We start from the raw sequence: 22,235 nt of genomic DNA on the forward strand, positions 1-22,235 counted from the left end.
ATCAACGGGCTTGTGGTTTGTACCTGGTTATGGGGCAAGTAGGAGACGATTCCCATTAAGCACTCCATGGCATTCTCAGTGTCTCCCACACTACTTCTTTTCATCCCTGTCCTATGCCCTTTTGCTAAAATTCTTCAAATTTCACATGAACTCTATTTTCTTTGGTATTTTGAGCATACTTGTTTATGGCTATACCTCTTCTCTTTCAAAGACAGAAGATGTTTATCATCTGCTGTGCTTTAGGTCCCCAGCTGAGTTGCCTGGCAAAGAGGATCCTCCCTCTAGAGGAAACAGGATGAGGAAGTTGAAAAACCACTCACTAGTCTTAGAGCTGGAAGAGCAGGGAATTAAAACTTGGTCCTACCATTAATCAGCAGGTTCAGATGAAGAACCTGGACCAGGGTGTTTCTAAGGGCCCCTTTCAGCTCAGACAAAAATCTGTGAGATAAGAATTTTCCAACCCTGGGGAGAATTTACAAGAGTGAACAGTAGTTTGCCACACTTCCCACTTTTTCTCCAAGCCTCTCTTGCCCTGTAGCCCTGGATGACTGTCCCTGTCCCTAATATCCTCAGCTCAAAGGCCCATGAGAGACTAGAGTGGTTTGGGGACAGATGTGGGTTCAAACATGCTAGAGTAGTCTGGTTTGAAGCAGTGGGTAGATGTGGATGTCAGAAGAATCCCACTTGGTGACGACCCCCAGGGACTGTGTAAAGGAAGTCCACACTGCTCTGGCTGGTGGCCGGAAGCCTCAGTCAGGGCTAGCCCTAGCTGATCAGATTTGCAAAGCAGTCAGTGTTTATATTTTGTGCTGCTTCAGTGGCTGGCAATCTAGAAGCTTGACAGCCACAAGGATAATCCTAATTCAGCCTTTTCCAATTGAGGACACTAAATCCTGGCAAGGAAAGTGGCTTGTTCAGTGTCACATATTAGTAGCAGGGCAGAGATTAAAACTCACTGCTGGTTCATTTTGTTGCTCTTTTCAGTACATCATCCTATCACCTTTGCCATCATCCTGCCACCTTTGCCATTCCCTAGAGCTACCATATACACCTTCCATTTTGTCTTCCTCTCTTACAGACCTCTTTTGGTCCTTTTAAGGTCAGTGTTCCTGTGTCTAGTGCAGTGCTTCCTACATAATAGGCCTTTATCAGATGTTAGTGAATGAGTGAGTGAACTCACAGTCTTTTCCTAACTCATTAGAATCAGCCCCCTATTGCTACCTTTCCTGATAAACTGACGGCTAAATTGTTGATGGATGTTAATAGGATAATGTTTTAATGGTCCCTGATAACATTTGCATTTGAATGGGGGGCTTCTTGTAACTAGTGTCCTTGGAAGGAGGAGTGATTGCAGTAGCACTGGGGAGCTCTTGGGGTCAGGGAGGATTGATGGTGCCCCCACTCCATGTCCTTCCACAGAGTAGGCAGCTGTCTGCTCTTTTCCCCTGTGGGTTTAACCTGGCACTGGGCACTACCAGAGGGCAATGGTTCTCCTAAGATCAGGATACCTATGTGAAAAAAAGTTCTGGAAGCCAAGATGTCAGACCCAGGATACATTACAGCTGTACATTGATTGCAGCTGCCCTGGATGTGCTGTGAGTATTTCTGGATCCATTGGTGAGAGAGCTGCAACACTCCTTTTCCCGATCATTTCCCTAAACGCTGGCTGAATGATGCCGTGGGGTTGGTTAGAGCTGAAAGGGCCTAGCTGGAAAGCAAGCACTTCTTTTTCCATGTCAATTGCCATCTATTTAGCTGATCTTTTCTGAGTGTCAGCCATACGTGTCGTGAACGTGACATCTCTGATGCTCAAAGGAGCGGGAAGAACTACAAGGAGCCCTTCATTAAAACAACCACTCTCAGGACTTCAGTTGTCTTACGCTCAGAGCAGGTCCTGACCTCTCACCTGAACTCACCGTAGGCTACTTCACTGGTCCCCCTGCCTCTCGACTCTTCATCTCAGTTCCATCCTGCAAATCATTTAACAGCCTGGCTCATCTTCCTGAACACAACTCATGTCAAGTACTCATCACACAGAAACCCACAACGGCTGCCCAGTGCCGGCTAGGTGTGTGCCATCCCCCTTAACCTGTCCTCAAGGCTCCTTGTGGTTCACCATCATTTTCTCTTCTGCCTGCCCCCCTTTTCTTCCAGTCTCTGCCTGTCCATAGTCTACTGTCTCCTCTTGAAATCTTCCCTAACTCATCCAGATTTACATTTGTGTGTTATCCTACCAGTGTGATTATAAATTTCTCAAGTGCAAGAATCATGGGGCGTCCCTGAGTTAACCTCCTTAGGGCCCAGCACAGAGCAAGGCACATTGTAAGTACACAGGAAATGCTGCTTGATTTGATTTAAGAAGTAATTTTGTTGCATTGCAAGGGACTCCAAGGGGAATGAAGCCCTTGAAGTAAATGAAGTAAAGATAATCCTTTCAAAAGTTGAAACATTGTATTGAGACATCTGTGCTGGGTAAATCTGTGCTGAATAATATTTTTTCTTGATTAATTTTCCTCAACTATTGCCTTGACCCTTTCTTATCTAGCGTGGCAGTGCAGAGCAGAGTGATACATATGGAGGCATGGGGTTTCCCATTTTCCTTTCCTGCAGCCCCCAGATGCCCTGTACCATCATGAAGGGTTCACTCAGCGCCTGCTATGTGCTGGGGACACAGATGGGACCTTGTGGCCTTGTCCTTCAGGAATTTGTAGTAAAGCTTCCATCAAACATCCCTGGTTCTGTCCTTGAGTCATTTCCCTACCTTCACGTCGGTGCTTGCCAACTGTTAGCAGCAGCAGGCTCCCACCCTATCCCGACATCTGTACACCAGACACAGGCCCTTCCAATCTTAGGGACCTTGAATGACAGGGTTAGGGTAATAACACTAAATTACTATTTAGCATCCTATATATTTTATTTTGCTTATTGTGACCCTTCCTCCCTCCCTAGATTGTAAGCTCTAGGAGTTCAGGAATTATCTCTCATTTATTGCTATAGCCTCAACTCCCAGAGCAGTGCTTGGTGCATGGTTAGCACGCATATTGATTTGTTGAATGATGAAGGCATTACTGAATTCTTTTTTTCCTCGAGGTGCAGCAGCATTATTAATTTGTATGGCGCTGTTAAGGATTGTTTTCACTCATTTATTCCAGGAACGTTTCGGTCTCTCACTACGTGCTAATCCCTAAATGCTGCTGGTAGAGCGTATGCCATAGAGAAATGATCTTACAGGGTTTACAATCTGGTCTTTGCCGAGAAGAGAAATGAAGTTGAATCTTTAATAGATTAAGTTCCAAACTAAATAGATGAACAAGGAAGATAGAGTTCACCTGGTTTTTGTTTCATTTTGTTTTGTTTTAGGTGCAGACTTCCTAGAGAAGCTGGCCCAGAGCAGGGTTGAGAGTGGTGGCAGGATGGCACAGGGAACTAGGCAGCCCCCAGGTGCTGAAGGGAGGGACGGAGACTGCCAGGCTCTTGTGTCAGGTGACGGAGTGGGTCAGGTTTCTCACCTCCCTTCCAAGGCAGTGTCACGGTGTTTGAGAGCACGTGGGCACTGAAGCCAGACTGTTTGGGCTCAGGTCCCACCCCAGCTGTGTGACCCTGGGCAAAGTCTTAACCTCTGTGCCTCAGTTTTCTGTCTGTAAAATAGGGATAGCTATGTTACCTACCTCACCTTACAGCTTTGTAGAGAATAAATGAGCTATCATGTGTGAGACTCTCTGAATAGTACCTGCGACAGAGATAGGTGTTTGCTGTATAAACTTTACTACATATTGTTAAGCATTTTTATCTCATGTGATAATGTAAAAAGAAAAAAGCAAGGCAGTTTTGCATAGTTTGAATGGAAAAACTGAGACTCAGAGATCTGTCTTCTAGAGTCACAAGATGGGGAAATGGAGCTGCTTGGGCCCAGAATTTGCTTAGATTTCAGAGTATTTCTTAGGCTGGAGTGGGATTTGAATACAGATCACTAGAGAGAGCATCTCTTTAACAGATACAGCATTCCAGCAGCAGTTTTCTTTTTCCTTTATAAAATTCTTACCCTTTGGGCTTCCCTGGTGGTGCAGTGGTTAAGAATCTGCCTTCCAATACAAGGGACACGGGTTCGAGCCCTGATCCGGGGAGAACCCACATGCCACGGAGCAACTAAGCCTGTGCACCACAACTACTGAGCCTGTACTCTAGAGCCCACGAGCCACAACTACTGAATCCTGTGTGCCTAGAGCCCGTGCTCTGCAACAAGAGAAGCCACCGCAGTGAGAAGCCCGCGCACTGCAATGAAGAGTAGCCCCCGCTCACTGCAACTAGAGAAGGCCCGTGCGCAGCAGTGAAGACCCAACACAGCCAAAAATTAATAAATAAATTATGTTTTTTGAAAAATGCTTACCCTTTTAAGAACATTGTACAGAAAAAAGAGGACAAAAAAGGATTACCCTATAGAGATAGGGTTACTCTCAGAGCTCATAAGGCCAAGCGTCCATTCCGTTTTCAGGGGGTATTTGGACGTTACTCCTTGCCTCACCCTTGGCTTCCTCATTACTTGAGCAGGAGTGATCATATCACTCCTACCCAGAATCCAGGCTCAGCCATTCCCAGGATACTTCTACAAGATTCTATAAACTATCAGCTGAATGACAATTCTGTTTGAGTCGTAAAAGAATGTTGGACTAGGAGTCAGAATACCTTGTTTCTGTAAACATCTAGAGCATTTATGAGCTGAGTGATAATTAGGTGAGTCATCTGACCTTTCTGAGCCTTTGTTTCCTCACCTCTACAGCAGGGAACAGCTTCTTTCTCAGATTACCACAGAGTCAGTATTTTGGAAATTGTATGGTGCTGAACAGTAAGCAGTAAGGAAACAACAGTAAAAGACAAGCATTCTGTGATCCATACAGAACAATGGAAATATCCACTTTATTGTTCGGGGCTATAGATTTTTGTCTGGCCTCCTCTGCCCAGCTGGAGTCACCAGTTAACATGTGTGATTCAGTTAATTAGGGTTTCCCATCTCTTTTGCTCCCTATTACTGCAGAGAAGGAGAATTCAGGTCTGTTTGATAAAAGGGCTTCCAATCTCAAGGTCGGGAAGGGGCTAGATTTTGGATTGTCTAAGAAAATGTTGCTGTCCAGGTAACATGATGTCTGTCTTAAAATCGCTGAGTGGGAAAGGACTCTGGCTGGGGCCTGTGAGCTCAGTGTTGCCTCTAGATCCTCTAGGTTGTTTAGATCCTCAGCACCCAGGAAAAGTGACAGTGCCCAGGCTCCATTCACAAAGAACTCTCAAACTTGTTAATTATCCATTTTCAGCTGTTTGGTTATATGTCTGTGCATTTGAGATAGCCAGCATTGATGAGGAGCAAGCATCCTCTAGTTCTCCACTGTCCGCAGTCTGCCTAAACTTAATAGAAAATCATTAAAAAAGCAAAGTTGTGCCTGCAGCTTTTCTGCACTTATAAATACAGTCATGAGGTCCAGGGTGCAATTGGGAGCCTGCAAGTGTCTCTGGAAACCTAAGTGTGTCAGCATCTTCTTGCTGACAGAAATCAGACCTCATGGCTGCAGGTAGAACGCAGAGGACCCAGAGGAATGACAGCCACTGACACGTGGTGAACAAATTACTAGGAAAGGGGCTCAGGCTCCTAGGCCCTGGTGTGCTATACTGCTGCTCTGCTGGAGACGCCTGCGGGCTCAAGCTAAATACACATCTTGCTCATATTACATCTTGTCCAAGTAAGATTTTCCATTACCACAACATAGGAGACATCGAGGGCACCGTGATTGCTAAAACCCTACAAGACTGGTTGTCTACACTTAGCGCTGCCAGGGTCAGAAAGTCATCAGCCTATGATTGCGTATAACTGTTGCATTCTTTTTTTCAGCTGGCATTCAGTGAAGTCTGATTAGGTGTGAGTCATGGCCTCACCTTCTCCACATTCACTTCATAATCAAATCCTGTTGATCTTGCTGGACTTTTTCCTCTTTATTCCTTTCGCCACTTACATTAATTCAGTTTCTTACCAACTCTCACCTGAGTCATTGCAGCAGCCTCCTCTGGGATTCCTGCCTCCGATCCTTCCCCCAGCTTTATGGTTTGTACTTGCTGGGTTACTTTTCTTTTCTTCCCCTTATTTATTTATTTATTTGCTGCGCTGGGTCTTCGTTGCTGCGCTCGGGCTTTCTCTAGTTGTGGCAAGCAGAGACTACTCTTCGTTGTGGTGCGCAGGCTTCTCATTGCGGTGGCTTCTCTTGTTGCAGAGCACGGGCTCTAGGTGCGCGGGCTTCAGTAGTTGCAGCACGAGGGCTCAGTAGTTGCAGTGCATGGGCTCAGTAGTTGTGGCTCGCAGGCTCCAGAGCACAGGCTCAGTAGTTGTGGCTCATGGGCTTAGTTGCTCTGCAGCATGTGGGATACTCCCGGACCAGGAATTGAACCTGTGTCCCCTGCGTTGGCAGGCAGATTCTTAACCACTGGACCACCAGGGACGTCCCGGGTTACTTTTCAAAAACAAATCTATCCAATAGCACAGGGAACTATATTCAATATCTTGTAATAATATATAATGGAAAAGAATCTGAAAAAGAATATATATAGTTAATTATCCATATATATATATTCAGTAATATATATATTACTGAATCACTTTTGCTGTACACCTGAAACTAACACAGCTTCGTAAATCAACTATACTTCAGTGAAATAACAGTAACAACAAATCTATCTGTGCAGCTTCCCTGTGCTAAGAACTCTTCTTTGTCTTTCCTTCATGTGGCATTCAGGGCCATTTACAGTCAAACGTAAACTGCCTTTCCAGCTCTACCTTCTGCTTCGTCCCATCATGAGCTCTTTGTTACAGATTTTCCTCTGAGGATGCTGTAGTTGTTCCCCTCTCTGTGGCTTTACACATACTATTTTTTCTGTCTAAAAAGTACAAATCCCTGTCATCCTTTAATAGCCAATATAATAAATGTTACCTCATCTCTGAAGCCTTTGAGCCCCCAGACTCACCACTGCCATTTTTTACATACAGTATGTTGTTACAATCATTTGTATGTCACTTCATATGAGATTACAAACTTCTTGAGAACAGGTTCTGTGTTTTATTCATCTTTTATGCCCAGCATGTACCACAATGCCTAGAATATGGTAGGCACTCAATATATATTTATCAAATGTGTGCAAGGCAATGTAGAATTCTGCACCCAGACAGCTTATGGTCTAGCAAGGAACGTAAATTACTTCATGACACTACTGCTCAAAATCGAGAAGTATCCTGAGAGGCTTTAATATATACATACACATGGTTAAGTTGCAGACTGAAATACTTGTGTGGGAAGAACGTTTGTAATTGGAATTATCTTTTATTGTGGCGAAATATATATAACATAATATTTATCATTTTAGCCATTATAAGTATACAATTCAGTGGCATTAGATATAGTCACAATGTTGTGTAACCGTCACCACTGTCTATCATAGGATTTTTTTTTTTTTGGTCGCACCCCGTGGCATTAATAAGTTAGACTGTTTTCACTTTCCAAATCTTGTATTTAATGACAGAAAACCAAATCCTGATCAAAACTTTCATGCATTGGCACTTGTTTGCAGGGCGTAAATCCTTTCTTAAACTTGGAAATATCAGCAGAAAAGCACTTCTTAGTTTCCTAATTATTCTTCCATAGTACTTGTTATAGAGCAGGCAGGGATCAAAGGTTTGTTCATGTTTGATCTGTTCACATCAGAGAGTTAGTTGGCTATTATCTTGTTAGAGTGACTAATGAGAGAGGAAAACTCAATTGCCCACTTTGTGTTTTCTTACCCTGGCAATCATGAAGTTCCTTCTCTTTTCAGTCATAAAGTCTCCTTTTTACTTGAAACTGCTTGTGTATGTATTTTGGGTTCTTTGTTTGTTTGTTTTTTAATTTTTATTTTTTTTTGGCTGCACCATGCGGCATGTGGGATCTTAGTTCCCTGACCAGGGATTGAACCTAGGCCCTCCGCAGTGAGAGCGTGGAGTCCTAACCACTGGACCACGAGGGAATTCCCTTGTGTATGTATTTTGCCTCCAAATCTAGAACTCTATGGATGGTAGTAGTGGAACTAGAAGTGGTCTTGAAACTTTTTTCAGTGGAAGAGATTGCTTTGAGAGAGGTGTGGAGTTTCAGAGGCCATGTGAAAATAGACTAAAAGGACAGGAGTTGAACCTCTTCTGGCTAGAGCGGAGTTGTGTTTGAAAACCATGAAAACAGTAGCAGCACGTATACAAAGTTGCTCAACCCCTTCCCAAATCCTTGTATTCAGGGAGCTTTCTTAAAATTTGTAAAAGGTACGTGGGCATCAATAATACAAGAGGTAATTATGACAGGAAATATTATATCGATTCATTCTACAGACATGTGCTGAGCAGTGTGCCATCTTTGCTCTCAAGGAGCTCACGCTCTAATACAGTGGGGGAGGGGCAACCTGTAAACAGATTATTAAAATAATACAGTGCATCTTCCTGGTGGAAATATTAAAAAAACATGTGAAGGAAAAAGCAGTAAGCTTTGGGGAGCTTGAAAGACTTCACAGAAAACGGAGTGATTCCTTTTCTATAAAATGACAGTAACACCCCCTTTTTAGGATTATTGTGAAAATTAAAGAGATAACACATATAAAGTTTTTAATATAGTTTCTGGCACATGGTAGACATTCAACAAATGTTAATTGTTAGCTAATGTTATTATTATGGAGAGGTTTTATTGAGTTGATGAATGACAGTATATCCATTGATGGCAAGCAACAGAGACTGCAGCTAATTTAAGCAAACAAAGGAGTTCATTGGGGGCTAACTAAAGCTCACAGAATGGAAAGGAGAGTTTAACAGCAGGCCTCAGGAAGGAAAGGTACAAGGAAGCTCAGGGATCCTAGTATTAGTAATAGGAATTTAGTAATCTCTTTGGGATGATCCAGTTTTAGCTGTCTTTTATCTTTGGATGTTTCTACTCAGAAATGAGTCTCATTAGACTAGCTTGGACTCTGGGCCCCTCTCTGTGATGAGGGGACATGGTTCTAGGATCAGCAGCCTACTGACTCATATGGAGTTGGAGAGGAGTAGGAGGGCTCTAAGGAAGGGATGCTGAGAGAGTGAGTGATTTTCACCTTAGACAACATCAAAATACTTCCAAGATCTACTGATCCATTGAGGCTGATGATGTAAGCAACCAGGCCAACCCATGGAACGGCCTCTGGGTGTTTCTGTTGGCCATAGAATCGACTGTCCTGGCTTGTGACCAGTGCCAACCCAATGTGATCATTCCAATCTGACATTCTTCATTGAAATTCCTCTGGTTTCTTCGTGTTTATTCTTAAGTACTGTAGCTAAAACAAAGACTCTTGACCATTACAATAATAGAGGAAGGAAAACTTTCTGAGCTTTGTATATTGCATTTCTTTGGATGTATTCCATTATGATTACCTTTTCACATTTCTCAGCTCATGATCAGGGATTTGCTCTAGGTCTTAATTATGACCACATAGTCAGACCCTTCCCTCATCCTGTTACTTATTTATTTATTTTGGCCTAGACATGCTACTGTGCATCTGACCTTGTTGAATCTCATCTCAGTTTCTAGGACGATTTTTCAACACTTCAGGGTCGTTTCCATTTTACTTAATTAGCAGTTTTTGCTTATGTGATTCTCCATTTCTGATATGACTCATCAGAAGCAGTAAGGTGTGACAGTGTAGAGGAGACACTAGATTTAGGTACCAGCTGAGATAAAAATTCCAGCACTGCTAGCACACAGGCAGGGTGTGACTTTGGGGCAAGTTACTCAGCATGTTTGAGCTTCTGTTTCCTTGTGTATAGAATTGGGACAACAGTGCATGAGCCTTGTCCTGTGGGATACAATCAAAAACTTCGGAAATCAGAGTAGATTAGAGCTATCTCCCTCAGCTGTATGTCTTGGCGTGGAAGAAAATGAACTTGGCGTGATAGTTTGATCTTCCCAGGACCTTAATGTACCTCATCAGCTTCTTTTCAAGGTGATTACAGGCTTACTGGTATGTTTGAATGCCTTATTAAGAGGGTAAATGACTGTAATTTCCAAGGACAGCCATCTCTTGCTTTGCTGTTTTCCAAGCCTGAGGAAAAGGCTCCTGTGCTTTGTAACCATTTAGAAATTAAGGTTGAGAAAATAACAACCATGTACCTTGTTTTTCAGGACCGTATCAAGCTATGCAGATCTTGAATATTCAGATCCCAAGCAATAAAATTGAGACTTTCAAAACACATAAATAAATAAATAATAAGGAAGAGTAAGTATTTTAAAAGGCATTTCAATGTAGCAAGCCTCTCTGGTGCATTAGAAGTTTGAAGTGATTTATTAAAATGAGATGTAAGGATTATCTCATGCCTTGTTTAGGTTGGCTTTTCATCACAGCTGGAACATGCTATACTCATATGTTCACATCATTTTCTAAAAAAAGGAAAAGAAATTGTCCATCTTTTCACATTTTATTATTTTTCCTTTTCTTTCTTCTTGGTATTAACACAGTTTTCTCTGGACCTGCCAAATGCACACGCACGCACGCACACAGAGAGTTTTATTTGTTGTATTTTGTGATCATTGCTGAAAGAGCCTCAGTAGATCTTTTAGTCATAATGCGAGTGGGTTACATGCACACATGTGTATTTGGTCTCTCCATGTGCCCTTCTCTCTTTCTATCGACTTTCACCCGTTTCTGTGTATTTCATATAATATTGCACAGTGAGCTCATTTCTAACATTAAATTTAAATAGACTGGCTGGGGCTTCCCTGATGGTGCAGTGGTTGAGAGTCCGCCTGCCGATGCAGGGGACACGGGTTCGTGCCCCGGTCCGGGAAGATCCCACACGCCGCGGAGCGGCTGGGCCCGTGAGCCATGGCCGTTGAGCCTGCGCTTCCGGAGCCTGTGCTCCGCAATGGGAGAGGCCACAACAGTGAGAGGCCCGCGTACCGCAAAAAAAAAAAAAAAAAAAAAAAATAGACTGGCTGATGTTCAGTGCACACTAGTTTATTGCCATTCGGTGACTGTAGCCCGTGGTGTTGACATTGCAAAGTGTTGCTGATGTCATTACTAACCCCTAGAAAGACAACTAAAACCTGACCTGCTATCTTTTGTGCTGCATTGTAGCCTTATGGTGAATTTGATATATTCCTTATGCTTCAGTCAGCAACTCTAGGCACGCTTTATCATTCACTCATTGCAGCAGATCCTTATTAGCCTGCTACTGTTAGCAGCTTTGCCTCAGTAGCCTTAAAGTTTATTCTTATCTTCATTCTCATCAGTTCTTGTGTTACCCATACCAACCTTCTTCCATTCTCCCCTCCTACACCATAATTATACTTTTTTCCCTCCAGTTTACCCAGGAGTGGGGCTTAGCTTATGCTAGAAATGTATGACGTATTAGTAATTGGCCACTGATCACCCATCTCGTAGCCCATCTCTAGCTACCATTGTGATCGGGAGTATCTGCGTTGTGTTTACCCAAGACCATAGTAGCATTCACCCAGCCTCTACAGGTAACCTGAGGTATAGGGCATACGAAAGGGCAGCCACATTATTTATGGTGTTTGTTCCAACATAGATAAGCAATGGAATTGAACTGCTCTGTATTCTAGTCTTGACCCACTATTTCCTAGCTGTATAACCTTAACCTTCCCAAACACCAGTTTCCTCTTCTCTAAAGTGGGGACAGTAATAACACCTATCTCAGAGAGTCACTGGGAAGGATTAAGTGAGCTCATATGTATAAAGCTCTTAGCGTAGTTCTTGGCACATGGTAAACAGTGAATTATGGGAACTGTTGCTGAGACACTTTTGTAGACTGGGAAGAGAGGAGGCTTTTCAGAAGATATAATTTGTAAGTTATGTCTTAGAGGATAAGAAGGAGTTAGCATCCCAGTGGATAAAGAAGGGAGAGGGATTCCTGGCAGCAGTGTGCCTGAGAGCTATAAGAGAGCATGACATGTTTGTGGAAATTGCACATAGTTTACTCTGACTGAGGGTGAGATAAAAGTGGGGAGGTGGGAGGAGGTGAGGCAGGAAAGATGACCAAGAACAGATCACGAAAAACCTTACAGAGCTCACAGAGGAGTTTAAACTTGATCCTCCTTCAGACCCTCCGTCCACATAATCTGGTTCCTCTGTTAAGCAGTCACATAAATGTCTTTAAGAGCAGCAACAGGGAAAAGGGGAAAGAGGGCAGTGAATTGGCCTCAAATGAACTGGCATCTCTTTAAAGCAAATATTCTTCCTTGAGAATACTACATTGGTTAAACATGTGCCTTGCAAGATTCATTATTGCTTTACTTGTGTTCCCCGTTGGTTGTCTCATTCATTAATCTACTGATTAGTAACCCTGAACTCTTGTATGCCCCCCTCCCTGACCATTTTTGCATTCCCTTTTTAATATACTGTGCTGTTCCCCCTGGGATGTAAACTCCAGGACCTGTCCCTGGCCTGCTCATGTTTGTTTTCTTTGCCCCTTGTGCCTGCCTCTGCTATAACATCTGTAGTATGTGTTAAGTAATCCTTAAGGTAACATTTTTATTATGTCATAAAAAGTGCATGGCAAATATATTGTAACTTGTGGACTTTGTTTAAAAATGAACGGATAATTTATTGAGTGTGCCACATGGGCCTTGCTCCCCTCCCCATTACAGCCGAGACTTGCTGCTCGTTTAGCCTCGCCTCCTATTGAGTGCTCCCACCCTGTGACATGCTAGGAAAGCAGACCCATGGTTGGCTAGAAATGACATCATAGTTTATGTACTCAATAAAAATTTAATTAAGTCATTACAGGAATTGCAGTCATCATTTAACCCTCTGATTTCTTCTGTTTAGTTTAGTATTAAACATTCAGTAATACCAGTCACCAAATCCTGATGGCTTATAAATATCTGCATGAATTTTAATAGCTTAAATAAATGGGAAAATATGAGTAACTGGTATAAAAGGAACCTTTTCCTTGTGGTGGTGCTACATGTACGGGTTTGGTTTTGTTTTGTTTTGAATAGATTTTTAAAATTTTATTTATTTATTTATGGCTGCGTTGGGTCTTTGTTGCTGTGCATGGGCTTTCTCTAGTTGCGGTGAGCGGGGGCTACTCTTCGTTGCGGTGCGAGGGCCTCTCATTGCGATGGCTTCTCTTGTTGCGGAGCACAGGCTCTAGGCACGCAGGCTTCAGTAGTTGTGGCACACGGGCTCAGTAGTTGTGGTTTGCGGGCTCTAGAGCACAGGCTCAGTAGTTGTGGCGCATGGGCTTAGTTGCTCTGCGGCATGTGGGATCTTCCTGGACCAGGGCTCGAACCCGTGTCCCCTGCGTTGGCAGGCGTACTCTTAACCACTGCACCACCAGGGAAGCCCCTTATGTATGGGTTTTTATTAAAAAGCAAAGCATTATGGAAAGGATAAGAGTTTAATCAGAGAACAACCCAATGCTAACCGGGGAGAGTTTCTCATCCGGTTTGTCCATCTATGTATTCATGGGCAGGGTGCTCCGTATGGAGTTATCTGGCAGTGAGGACACAGAACCTGCACACCAGCAAACAAAAGCTTAAGTGAGGGAATAAGGTCCCAACAGAGATTCACCAGAGGGAATATCCAGCTCCCCTTGGCTGCTGGGCTGGCTAGAAGGGCCCTTCAGGGCGAGTCCAGTAGTTTAGGAAGCTGCTCTCACCCTCACCTGTTGCCTACAGATCATGTGTCTGCACTGATGGAGCTTCCACCCTCTTCCAGGAAGGGTCCTTTTCATGATCTAATCCAGCCTGGGTGATGATATCTGAAAACCATTTCTAGCTGTGGCAGCTTGCCATCTCTCAGCTAGAGGTGAGGGGGAGAGGCAGCTTATAGGTCACTGGAGTTAGAATATAGGACCAGGAGGCAGAGGATCCTGGCTAATAAGGAATTCTACTCCTGCTCTCCATTCTTTCTGGGCAGTAGCCAGCCAGAATGCAGGTGCATCCCAAGAGGAGAAAGTATGTTTGTATGTAAATGAGCCTTGTTGGAAAGCTGGAATTGAAATTTGCAGATTAATGTGTTGGTGATCTCTGGAAATGCCCTGCAGATGGTGAAATAGGGAAAGCATTCGTCCAGAAACCAGGTTCTTGTGACCTGCAGAACAAGTCCCTTCTCCTTTTGGGTCTCAGTTTACCATTTCCTCAAAGGGATGAGCTAGGTGATATCTGAGGGCCCTTCCAGCTCTAAAGCTTACTGGCTTGATGCAACACATAAGCCAGCTCTGCTGAGCAGGTTCAGTGAATGCTTACCTCTGAGAGATGCTGCATTTGTGCTTGACTTCTCTGACATTGTCCTTTTGTGGCTCTGGTTCTTCTTGCACAGTTAGGAGAACGACTAGTATGGGAGTAGGGAGAGCCCCAAGATGGGCATCAACAGATCTGGGTTGTAGTCCCATCCTCTCATTACAGAAGGTATTAACTCTAGCTCTGGCTTGTTCCTTGACTCTTCTTTTACCTTAGCCCATTCTGAAAGATGGTGCAGTAAAAAGTTTGGCAGTTCTGAAATTTCAGAAACATGGAAGGTACTCAGCAGTAAAAAAAAAAAAAAAAGGAAACAAACAAAAGGATATTATTGGATAGAACACACTATGTGTGGTACTCAGGCCTTGTGAGGATTCAGTCATCAGCATGCCAGTCTTAAACCCTGCTCTGACCAGGCCCTGGCCTAGGTGTCAGGGGTGCTGAGATTCATCAGACGGAGTTTCTTATGACCTTTGAGCAGCTCACAGACTAGTGGGAGAGGCAGGTACAAAAGCAAGTCTAAACTGTGTTGTGCCCCCAGGAGAAGTGTAGACAGAAAGCTCTGGGAACACAGAGGATGGATGGCTATTTTGGCCTAGGGTGAAGGTGGGGTGGGAAAGGTCATGGATTTCATAAACAGCTGCATCCAATCTCACATTTTCCAGTCTTGAGCTTCACAGTTCTCTTTCCCTTTTTGAAAATTGTCCACGACTATAAAGTATTGGAGCTGGTTGTAGTTTTATATAAACAAACCCGAAGGTATTACTCATAATTCCTTGCACTTGCAGAGCACTTTGCAGCTTACCAAGGCGTTCAGTGTACCTTGGGGAGTGAATGAATGAAGGAGTGAATGAAGTGCATGCTAATTCATTTGCTCTACAAACCAGCTCTCTGTATAGGGCATTGAAAAGACAAGGACAGGGCTTCCCTGGTGGCGCAGTGGTTGAGAGTCCGCCTGCCGATGCGGGAGACACAGGTTCGTGCCCCGGTCCGGGAAGATCCCACATGCCGCGGAGCGGCTGGGCCCGTGAGCCATGGCCACTGAGCCTGCGCGTCCGGAGCCTGTGCTCCGCAACGGGAGAGGCCACAACAGTGAGAGGCCCACGTACCGCAAAAAAAAAAAAAAAAAAAAAAAAAAAAGAAAGAAAAGACAAGGACATAGACTCAGAGTGGTTACTTGACTTGCCCAAGATCACGTCCTATGTATACAGCAGAATTATGACTTGAACCCAGTTTTCTGACTAAATCCAGATCCTTTCACTACTCCTTTCTGCCCTCCTTCAGAGACCAGTTATGAACCACAGGATGAAATCATTCAGTATTTGATTTATTATCCAAAGTAAAATTATCTTCCTGCAGGCAGGAACCTGATGGAATGTCAGGCACATGGACTTTGGATTCAGACTGACCTGGAGGATTTATCACTAATTTGCTGTGGGATCTACAGCAAGTCACTTCACCTGTCTGAGTCTCAGTTTTCTGTGTCTATAAACACATGACTATAGTGTATCTGCCTCTCTGAGCCCCGGTGACAGTTAGAGGAGATGATGTCCATAAAGCATCTGGCCCATAACAGGTGCTCAGTAAATGGAGGAAATGATGGTGGGCAATGGTCATGGTTGTTAAGCACAAATCTTATTCTCCATGTAAAGTTCCAGATGACTTCGGGGTGTTTCTAAAACTTGTCAGTTTATATAGTCAACGAGTCCTTTCTATGTATTACACATTACACCAGGCTTTCTGCTGGGATCCCAGAGAGGAATGAAATACGGTACCCTTTCCTTTCGCATATTCCTGGAGGTCAGAGCTTTATCCTATTGAAGAGATTCCATGAACTGCACTCTAGGTTCTGAAGGCTCACTGGCTATTCTCTGAGAGGAGTTCTGCCTGAGTCTCCACGGTCTCACTGGCATTGCATTTCTAAAACAGTCCATTCACATGAACAGTCTTACTTCTTCAGCCCGTCTTATTCTCCCCTCCTGTCCACAGCCTCAGGGGCCCACCTTTCTCCTCAGCATCTCACTCACAGCCCTGCCTCTCTTCCTCCTCTTCCCACCTCTGACCACTTCCTCCTTTTGTCCTTTCACTACAACAAGCTCCTTTGAGTAACCCTTAAGACATTTCCTAACCTGGTCCCAACCTACCTTTCCAGTGTTCCTGCCCATTCATCCTCCCTGGCACTCCCCGTTTTCTTTCCTGCCCCTGCACTTTGTACAGCTTATTCCCTGTGTCTAGAATGTCCTCTTTCCTCCCCCCAACCCTCTCTTGTCAGACCCCTCCTCCTCTGAGGTCCACTTAAACATTACCTCCTAGAGAGTTCTTCCCAGCCCCACCAAGTGGAGACCATTGTACTAACATGTATTTATCACTCACCACCTTTGGGATAGAATTTGAGGCAGTGCATTGCAGTGTGATTATTGTCTACATGTCTGTTTTTACTAGACCGTGTGCTCCTCCCGTCAAGAAGCGTTTCTTTTAATTTGTGTTCATAGTATCTAGCACAAAGCCCGACGCGTAGCTGGGGCTCAGTTCATAAAACTGAGTTACTGCTTTGTATAATTTGGGACCAGCATCTAAAAGAAGCTGTCAAATTGGGGAGAATCCTGACAGATCAGGGAAATGGGGATGGACTGGCAGTTTGACCTGTTAGGGGCCCTCTTTCTCTGTTCTGCTAAGTTAAGAGCATACTTTTTGGTTTTTTCCTTTCTTTTATACTTTTGTTTTTGCCATTTTGTTTCCGTAGGTTAATTCGTATATCCTGAAGAAGAACATGATGCTTATGACAAATAATTTCTATGTGGCAATCTTGGGATATGATGAGGTAAGCTTATTTACCAAGCCTTAGGCAGAACAATGGCCTCCCCCAACAAAGGCATTTGATGAGAGCCTCTGAGAGAAGCTTCAGGGGCCACCATCACTGCCTGCCATTATGGCTTAGTATTTTACTGTTTCCTCACCTTCACTGACTCAGCAACTAGAATGAGTGTGCCCAGCAGTTTGCCTAGCACTTGAGAGAGAAAGCACTATGCAATATGGTCAGAGCATTTACTGAGTGCCTGTGGAGTGCTGGATGGAGGGACAAAGGCAAATCAGTCACAGTCTCAACCCCAGATGCGTTCAGAGAGAGGAAGACATGCACACATCAACATCACGGTCAAATCACACACTTTTTTGGGGGTTTAATTATAAAAGCAATACATACTCATTTAAAAAATTCATAAAACTGTGCATAAATGGTTGAAATAAAAAATAAAAGGGCCCTTTCCTCTCCTGCCCAATTCTCTGTCCCAGAGGAAAACTTTGTTAATAGTTTATTGGGTGTCCTTACAAGTGTTACCTGTGCATACACAAGCACCTATGTATTTATTTTCTTCATGCAAATGTAAGTTACACTGCATATACTGCTATTCTGCAACTTGCTTTTTTCACTGAGCAATATATCTTGGGTATCCTTCTACATGAGAACATTTAGATCTATCTCATTCTTGATTGTTAAATTTACATAACATAAAGTTTACCATTTTTAAGTGTACATTTTAGTGGCATTAAGTACATTCACATTGTTGAGCATCTCCAGGACTTTTCCTGATCTTCCCAAATTGAAACTCTGTACCCGTTAAACACTATTCTCCTATTCTCTCCCCCACCCAGCCCCTGGGAACCACTCTTCTGCTTTCTGTCTCTATGGTTTTGACTACTCTAAGTACCTCATATAAGTGGAGTCATACAGTTTTTGTTCTTTTCTGATTGGCTTATTTCACTTAGCATAATGTCTTCAAGATTCATCCATGCTGTAGCATCTCTCTCATCTTTTTCTCCTCAACTATTATAGAAATTTCAGACACGTGGAAAAGGCAAAAGAATGGTGTAATGAACCTGTATGCATACCACCAGGATTCATCATACCTCCTCTTTTTAACAAACCATGTGCTTTTATATTCATTTTGTGGTTACCTTCAGATTTAATGCAAGCATCACCCCTTCTGGGACACAGGCCCAAGAACTTCCCCCAGGCTCAACGCCTTCTGCCCTTCCTGGGCTCCACAGCACTTGCTGCATTAGCACTAACTGTCACCCCACTGGGTGAGGATTTCTCCTGTGTAGTTGCAGTGTCTACTCTGTATTTCTGTTGCCTGGCATGGTGCTTGGCACATGGCAGGTGAAGAGTGAAGAAGGGAAGAAATGCATAAAGGATGAAAGTAAGAAACTAGAGTTCGGGCTGGAGGAAATGTTATCAGCCTGAAGATAATAACTAAAGCCAGGACATGAGCTTACAAAAACATGAAGTTAAATGATTTGCTTAGGGTCATAGGACTAGTTAAAATGGAGGTTTCCCAATTCCCCGTCTACTAAATATCCTCAGTTATAAGAGAGCAATTAAGTCTGCATACATCATTAATTCAATATGAGCTTTGTGGGGTGGGAATTGAGAAACACTGCTTAAATCTATGCATCAGTTGTTAAATTAGATACATTCTGATGGCAGAAACCTTACAGTATATAAAAGAATGAGGCTTAGAATTGAAGAAATATAATTTTCTTTCTCTTAGCATTTGTTTGCGGTCTTCGTTGCAGATGGCTCCGTTGTTTCCTTTCACCCACATCAATAACGATGTTCTGTCCCCCCATCCCAAATCCATCTTGGCAGAGCCATCTTAGAAACACGCTTGAGTGCAAGAGTCACCTGGGGTGCTTTTAAAATCTAATTATTGAGAACTGCACTAAGTATTCCCATTCAGTGGGAGTGGGGCCTGGTGTTTCAACAAGCACACCAGGTGACTTTTCAGAGTGGGAAAGTTTGGGAAATAGACTAATTACCTGGGACACTTTAGAAATACCATTATTTGGGCCCTGTCCCTCAGAAGTTCTGGATTTAACTGTAGGTGGGCATCTGTAGTTGTAAAGGTTCCCCAAGTAATTTAAAGGTGTAATTCTGGAACCGTTTTTCTTATACTTTAGTGTGCATGCAGATCGTCTGGAGTCCTAGGTAAAATTCAGATTCCGACCCAGCAGGTCTGAGGTGAGGCCTGCGATTCTGCGTGGCCCACGAGCTGTAGGGGACGTGCAGCCATTCTGCAGGCCACACCGGGAGTCACAAGGCTCTAGAGCTTCTAGAGCTGTGCTTTCCGGTACTAGCCACACGTGGCTGTTTTGATTTAAATTCATTAAAATTGAAAATGCAGTTCTTCAGTCACGCTGGTTACATTTCAAGTGCTCAGTACTTGTATGTGGCTAGTAGTGGCTACTGTGTTGGGCAGTGCAGCTGTAGATTGTTTCCATCATCACAGAAAGTTCGATTGGACAGTGCTCTTCTACAGCACCCTTTTCCTAGAATCTTGCTTGGATTGTGCCCCAACGCTGAACACGTTTGGAACCTTCCTGTTTTCTACTACATTAGGTCCAAATTCCTCCATGGAACTTCCAGGCCTTCTGTGAACTGTCCCCATTTGTGACATGTCCTGTCCACCGTTATCTCCCATGGCCCTCCAGTGTGTAGCCTTCTTTCTGAGTGAGACCATTTGCCTCACTGCTCCACAGATATGCCGTGTCTGATTGAGGCTGTCCTGGACAACCAGGTGTGGGGGGCAGTAGCTGAGGCTGTCAGCTTTGAACCTGAGGATTTCAGGGTCTCGCACTTTGTAGGCATTCTCTCTGTAAATGTTCAGTGAACTAATATTATTCTTTCTTGCTTAGAATGTCCTGTAGCTCTCCAAAGAGTCTCCATTCTTGAGGCCACCTTCTCCACAGAGCTTTCCCTGACCTCTCTAGGTCTGTGTTTTTTCACCCTGAATTTCAGTATCCATCCATCCATTTAACATTTAACAGGTATTTATTAAGTGCCTACCATGTATGATGCACTGGGGATATGCTGGTAAATAAAACAAACATGGTCTGATTCTTTCCTACCAGAGCTTATCTCTTAATGGAGAGACAGGCGGTAAATAAGTAAACAAGCAAATAAATATCTAATTACAAATAGAGCACAGTGATAGAGAATAACGGGGTGGGTGTACTTAGTGTGGACTGGGAAGGTCTCTGAGGAGTTTTCATAGAAGCTAAGACTGAAGATTGAGGAACCAACCATGTCTTGACTATTCCTCAGTCTCCTGCACAGATGAGCATTTGTTCATTCTCCAGGATTTAATTCTGTGCTGCTGTTTGATGTGCTCTAGCTTTGTCCCTTCAACTAGATTGCAAGCTGCTTGTGAGCTATGACTGTATCACTGTGACTTCTGCGTTCTTACCACCGTGCTAAGCACGTAGTGGTGTCCGATCGGCCCTCGCTGAGTGAGGCTCCACCACTTTAAACTCTTAACTATAACCAGGGTCCTCCAGGGCCAGGACAGTCCCTTTGGCTGCCTCTTGGTTACTCTAGACCTAGGTGTCTCAGTTTCCTGAAGGATGCTTTTTTTATATCGTGAGGGAAAACAAGTAGGCATCCCCGTTGATTGTGGGAAAATTGCTATGCAAACTAATTTTTGCCTCCCAGGCACCCCTTTTTCTTTCCCGCTTCCTCTCTCAGACCAGTTGGTTTTCACTGACTTACTAGACGTGTGGTGGAAAGAAGGCAGAAGTTGGGTTCGTTGGTTTATTCAGCCATTTGTGTTGCTCTCCCGCTCTGTGCCAGGTACCACATCCCGACTAGAGCCAGTCAGCATCATCCCTTGACCTCACCAGTGCATTCTGGTTCCAAATCTACCACCAATTAGCTAGAGAAGCTCTAAGCCTCAGCGTACTTACCTTTCCAGTGAGGGTAATAGCATCTCTTCTTCCTGGCATACCTCACCATCAGAGCCAGGTGTGTGAAGGAGCTTTGACAGTCTGGAACAGTCAGGTGGCTATCATTGTTAATCTGAGTTGTGAGTCATCCTTTTCCTCCTGACTGATTATGGACTTGGCCCTTCCCAGCCATCTCACCCATCGCCAAGGCTGCCTGTTTGCGGCAGGCCGTGGCTCCCGGGGCTTTTGCTGTCCTGTGCTCTGGGCTCATTTTCTAAGTCCTTATAACACTCGCTCCCACTCGTGTTCCCTCCCGTGTAGCCTATGTGAGTCGCTGCCAGCAGCACTGTGGCATGTGCCCAGGGCACTTCAGACACAGGCGGGCTGTTGTGTTAGCAGATAGCTTGGAGAACAGTGATGTGCCTGAGCTTGTCCTTGGCTTCTGTCCCCATCTGCCGGAAGAAGCTGGTTTTCCCGACTCAGCCATTGTGCCAGGACAGTCTCTTGGAATTGTAGGGGTGTTTAGCAGGGGGCATTTGGGACAGGTGGACGGTTTTTCCACCAAACTGTCAGTACCCCATACTGGACATGGCCCTTCCTGGCAGCAGCCCTAAAGCCAGACCTCATGTACTGCAGTGCCTCGGGGGCCAGACCACAGCGTGACATCGAATAAGTGATCCTGGCTCTTTGTGTAATGATTTATCACTTACAGAGCCTTTCATGGCTATTGTCTCTTAATTCTCACAACTCTGTGGGATAGGTTTGATTTTGCTTGTTTAGGTTGTGAGAAACTGAGGCTCAGGAAGGGCTAGTGGCTTTCCAAAGGCCACATAGCTGTCAAGTGACAGAGCTGCCATTTGAACTCAGGTGGTCCGATCCGCAGATATCACTGTTGTTTCAACTATATTCACAGCTGCATGCCCAAACAAGCTCCTAATCTTTGTACCTAACATATTACACTTAACAAAACACCCATACGTTATCTCTTATAATTCAAAGGTGCTGTAAGTAGGGCAGGCATTTTAGTCTCTGTTTAATAGATGAGAAGGTCAAGAGACAGCTTTAATAAATTGCCCACCGTCTCTGAGCTTGGTACTGGCAGGGCCAGGACTTGATCTTGTCTCCTAACTGACTTCCAAGCCCCAGTCAGCACTTTGTCTGGTTCCGTACACTACCTTGGCACCTGGACAGAGCAACTTCTCAGGGCCTTTCCCTTTAGTCACCCTTGCCCAGGAA

At 44.1% G+C, this 22,235-nt stretch overlaps 1 protein-coding gene across 2 annotated transcripts in view; it reads left to right on the forward strand.

The window, feature by feature from the left end:
* Positions 1-22,235, forward strand: part of UQCC1 (ubiquinol-cytochrome c reductase complex assembly factor 1) — a 94,877-nt gene that overhangs the window by 65,505 nt on the left and 7,137 nt on the right. For both annotated transcript variants that reach the window (XM_081256276.1, XM_081256275.1), the window contains one exon: positions 17,023-17,100. In XM_081256276.1, the coding sequence (XP_081112402.1) occupies positions 17,023-17,100 (78 nt within the window). The remainder of the gene's footprint in view (positions 1-17,022; positions 17,101-22,235) is intronic.

Source organism: Mesoplodon bidens, assembly GCF_964165515.1.
Source record: "Mesoplodon bidens genome assembly, chromosome: 15".
Lineage (NCBI taxonomy): Eukaryota > Metazoa > Chordata > Mammalia > Artiodactyla > Ziphiidae > Mesoplodon > Mesoplodon bidens.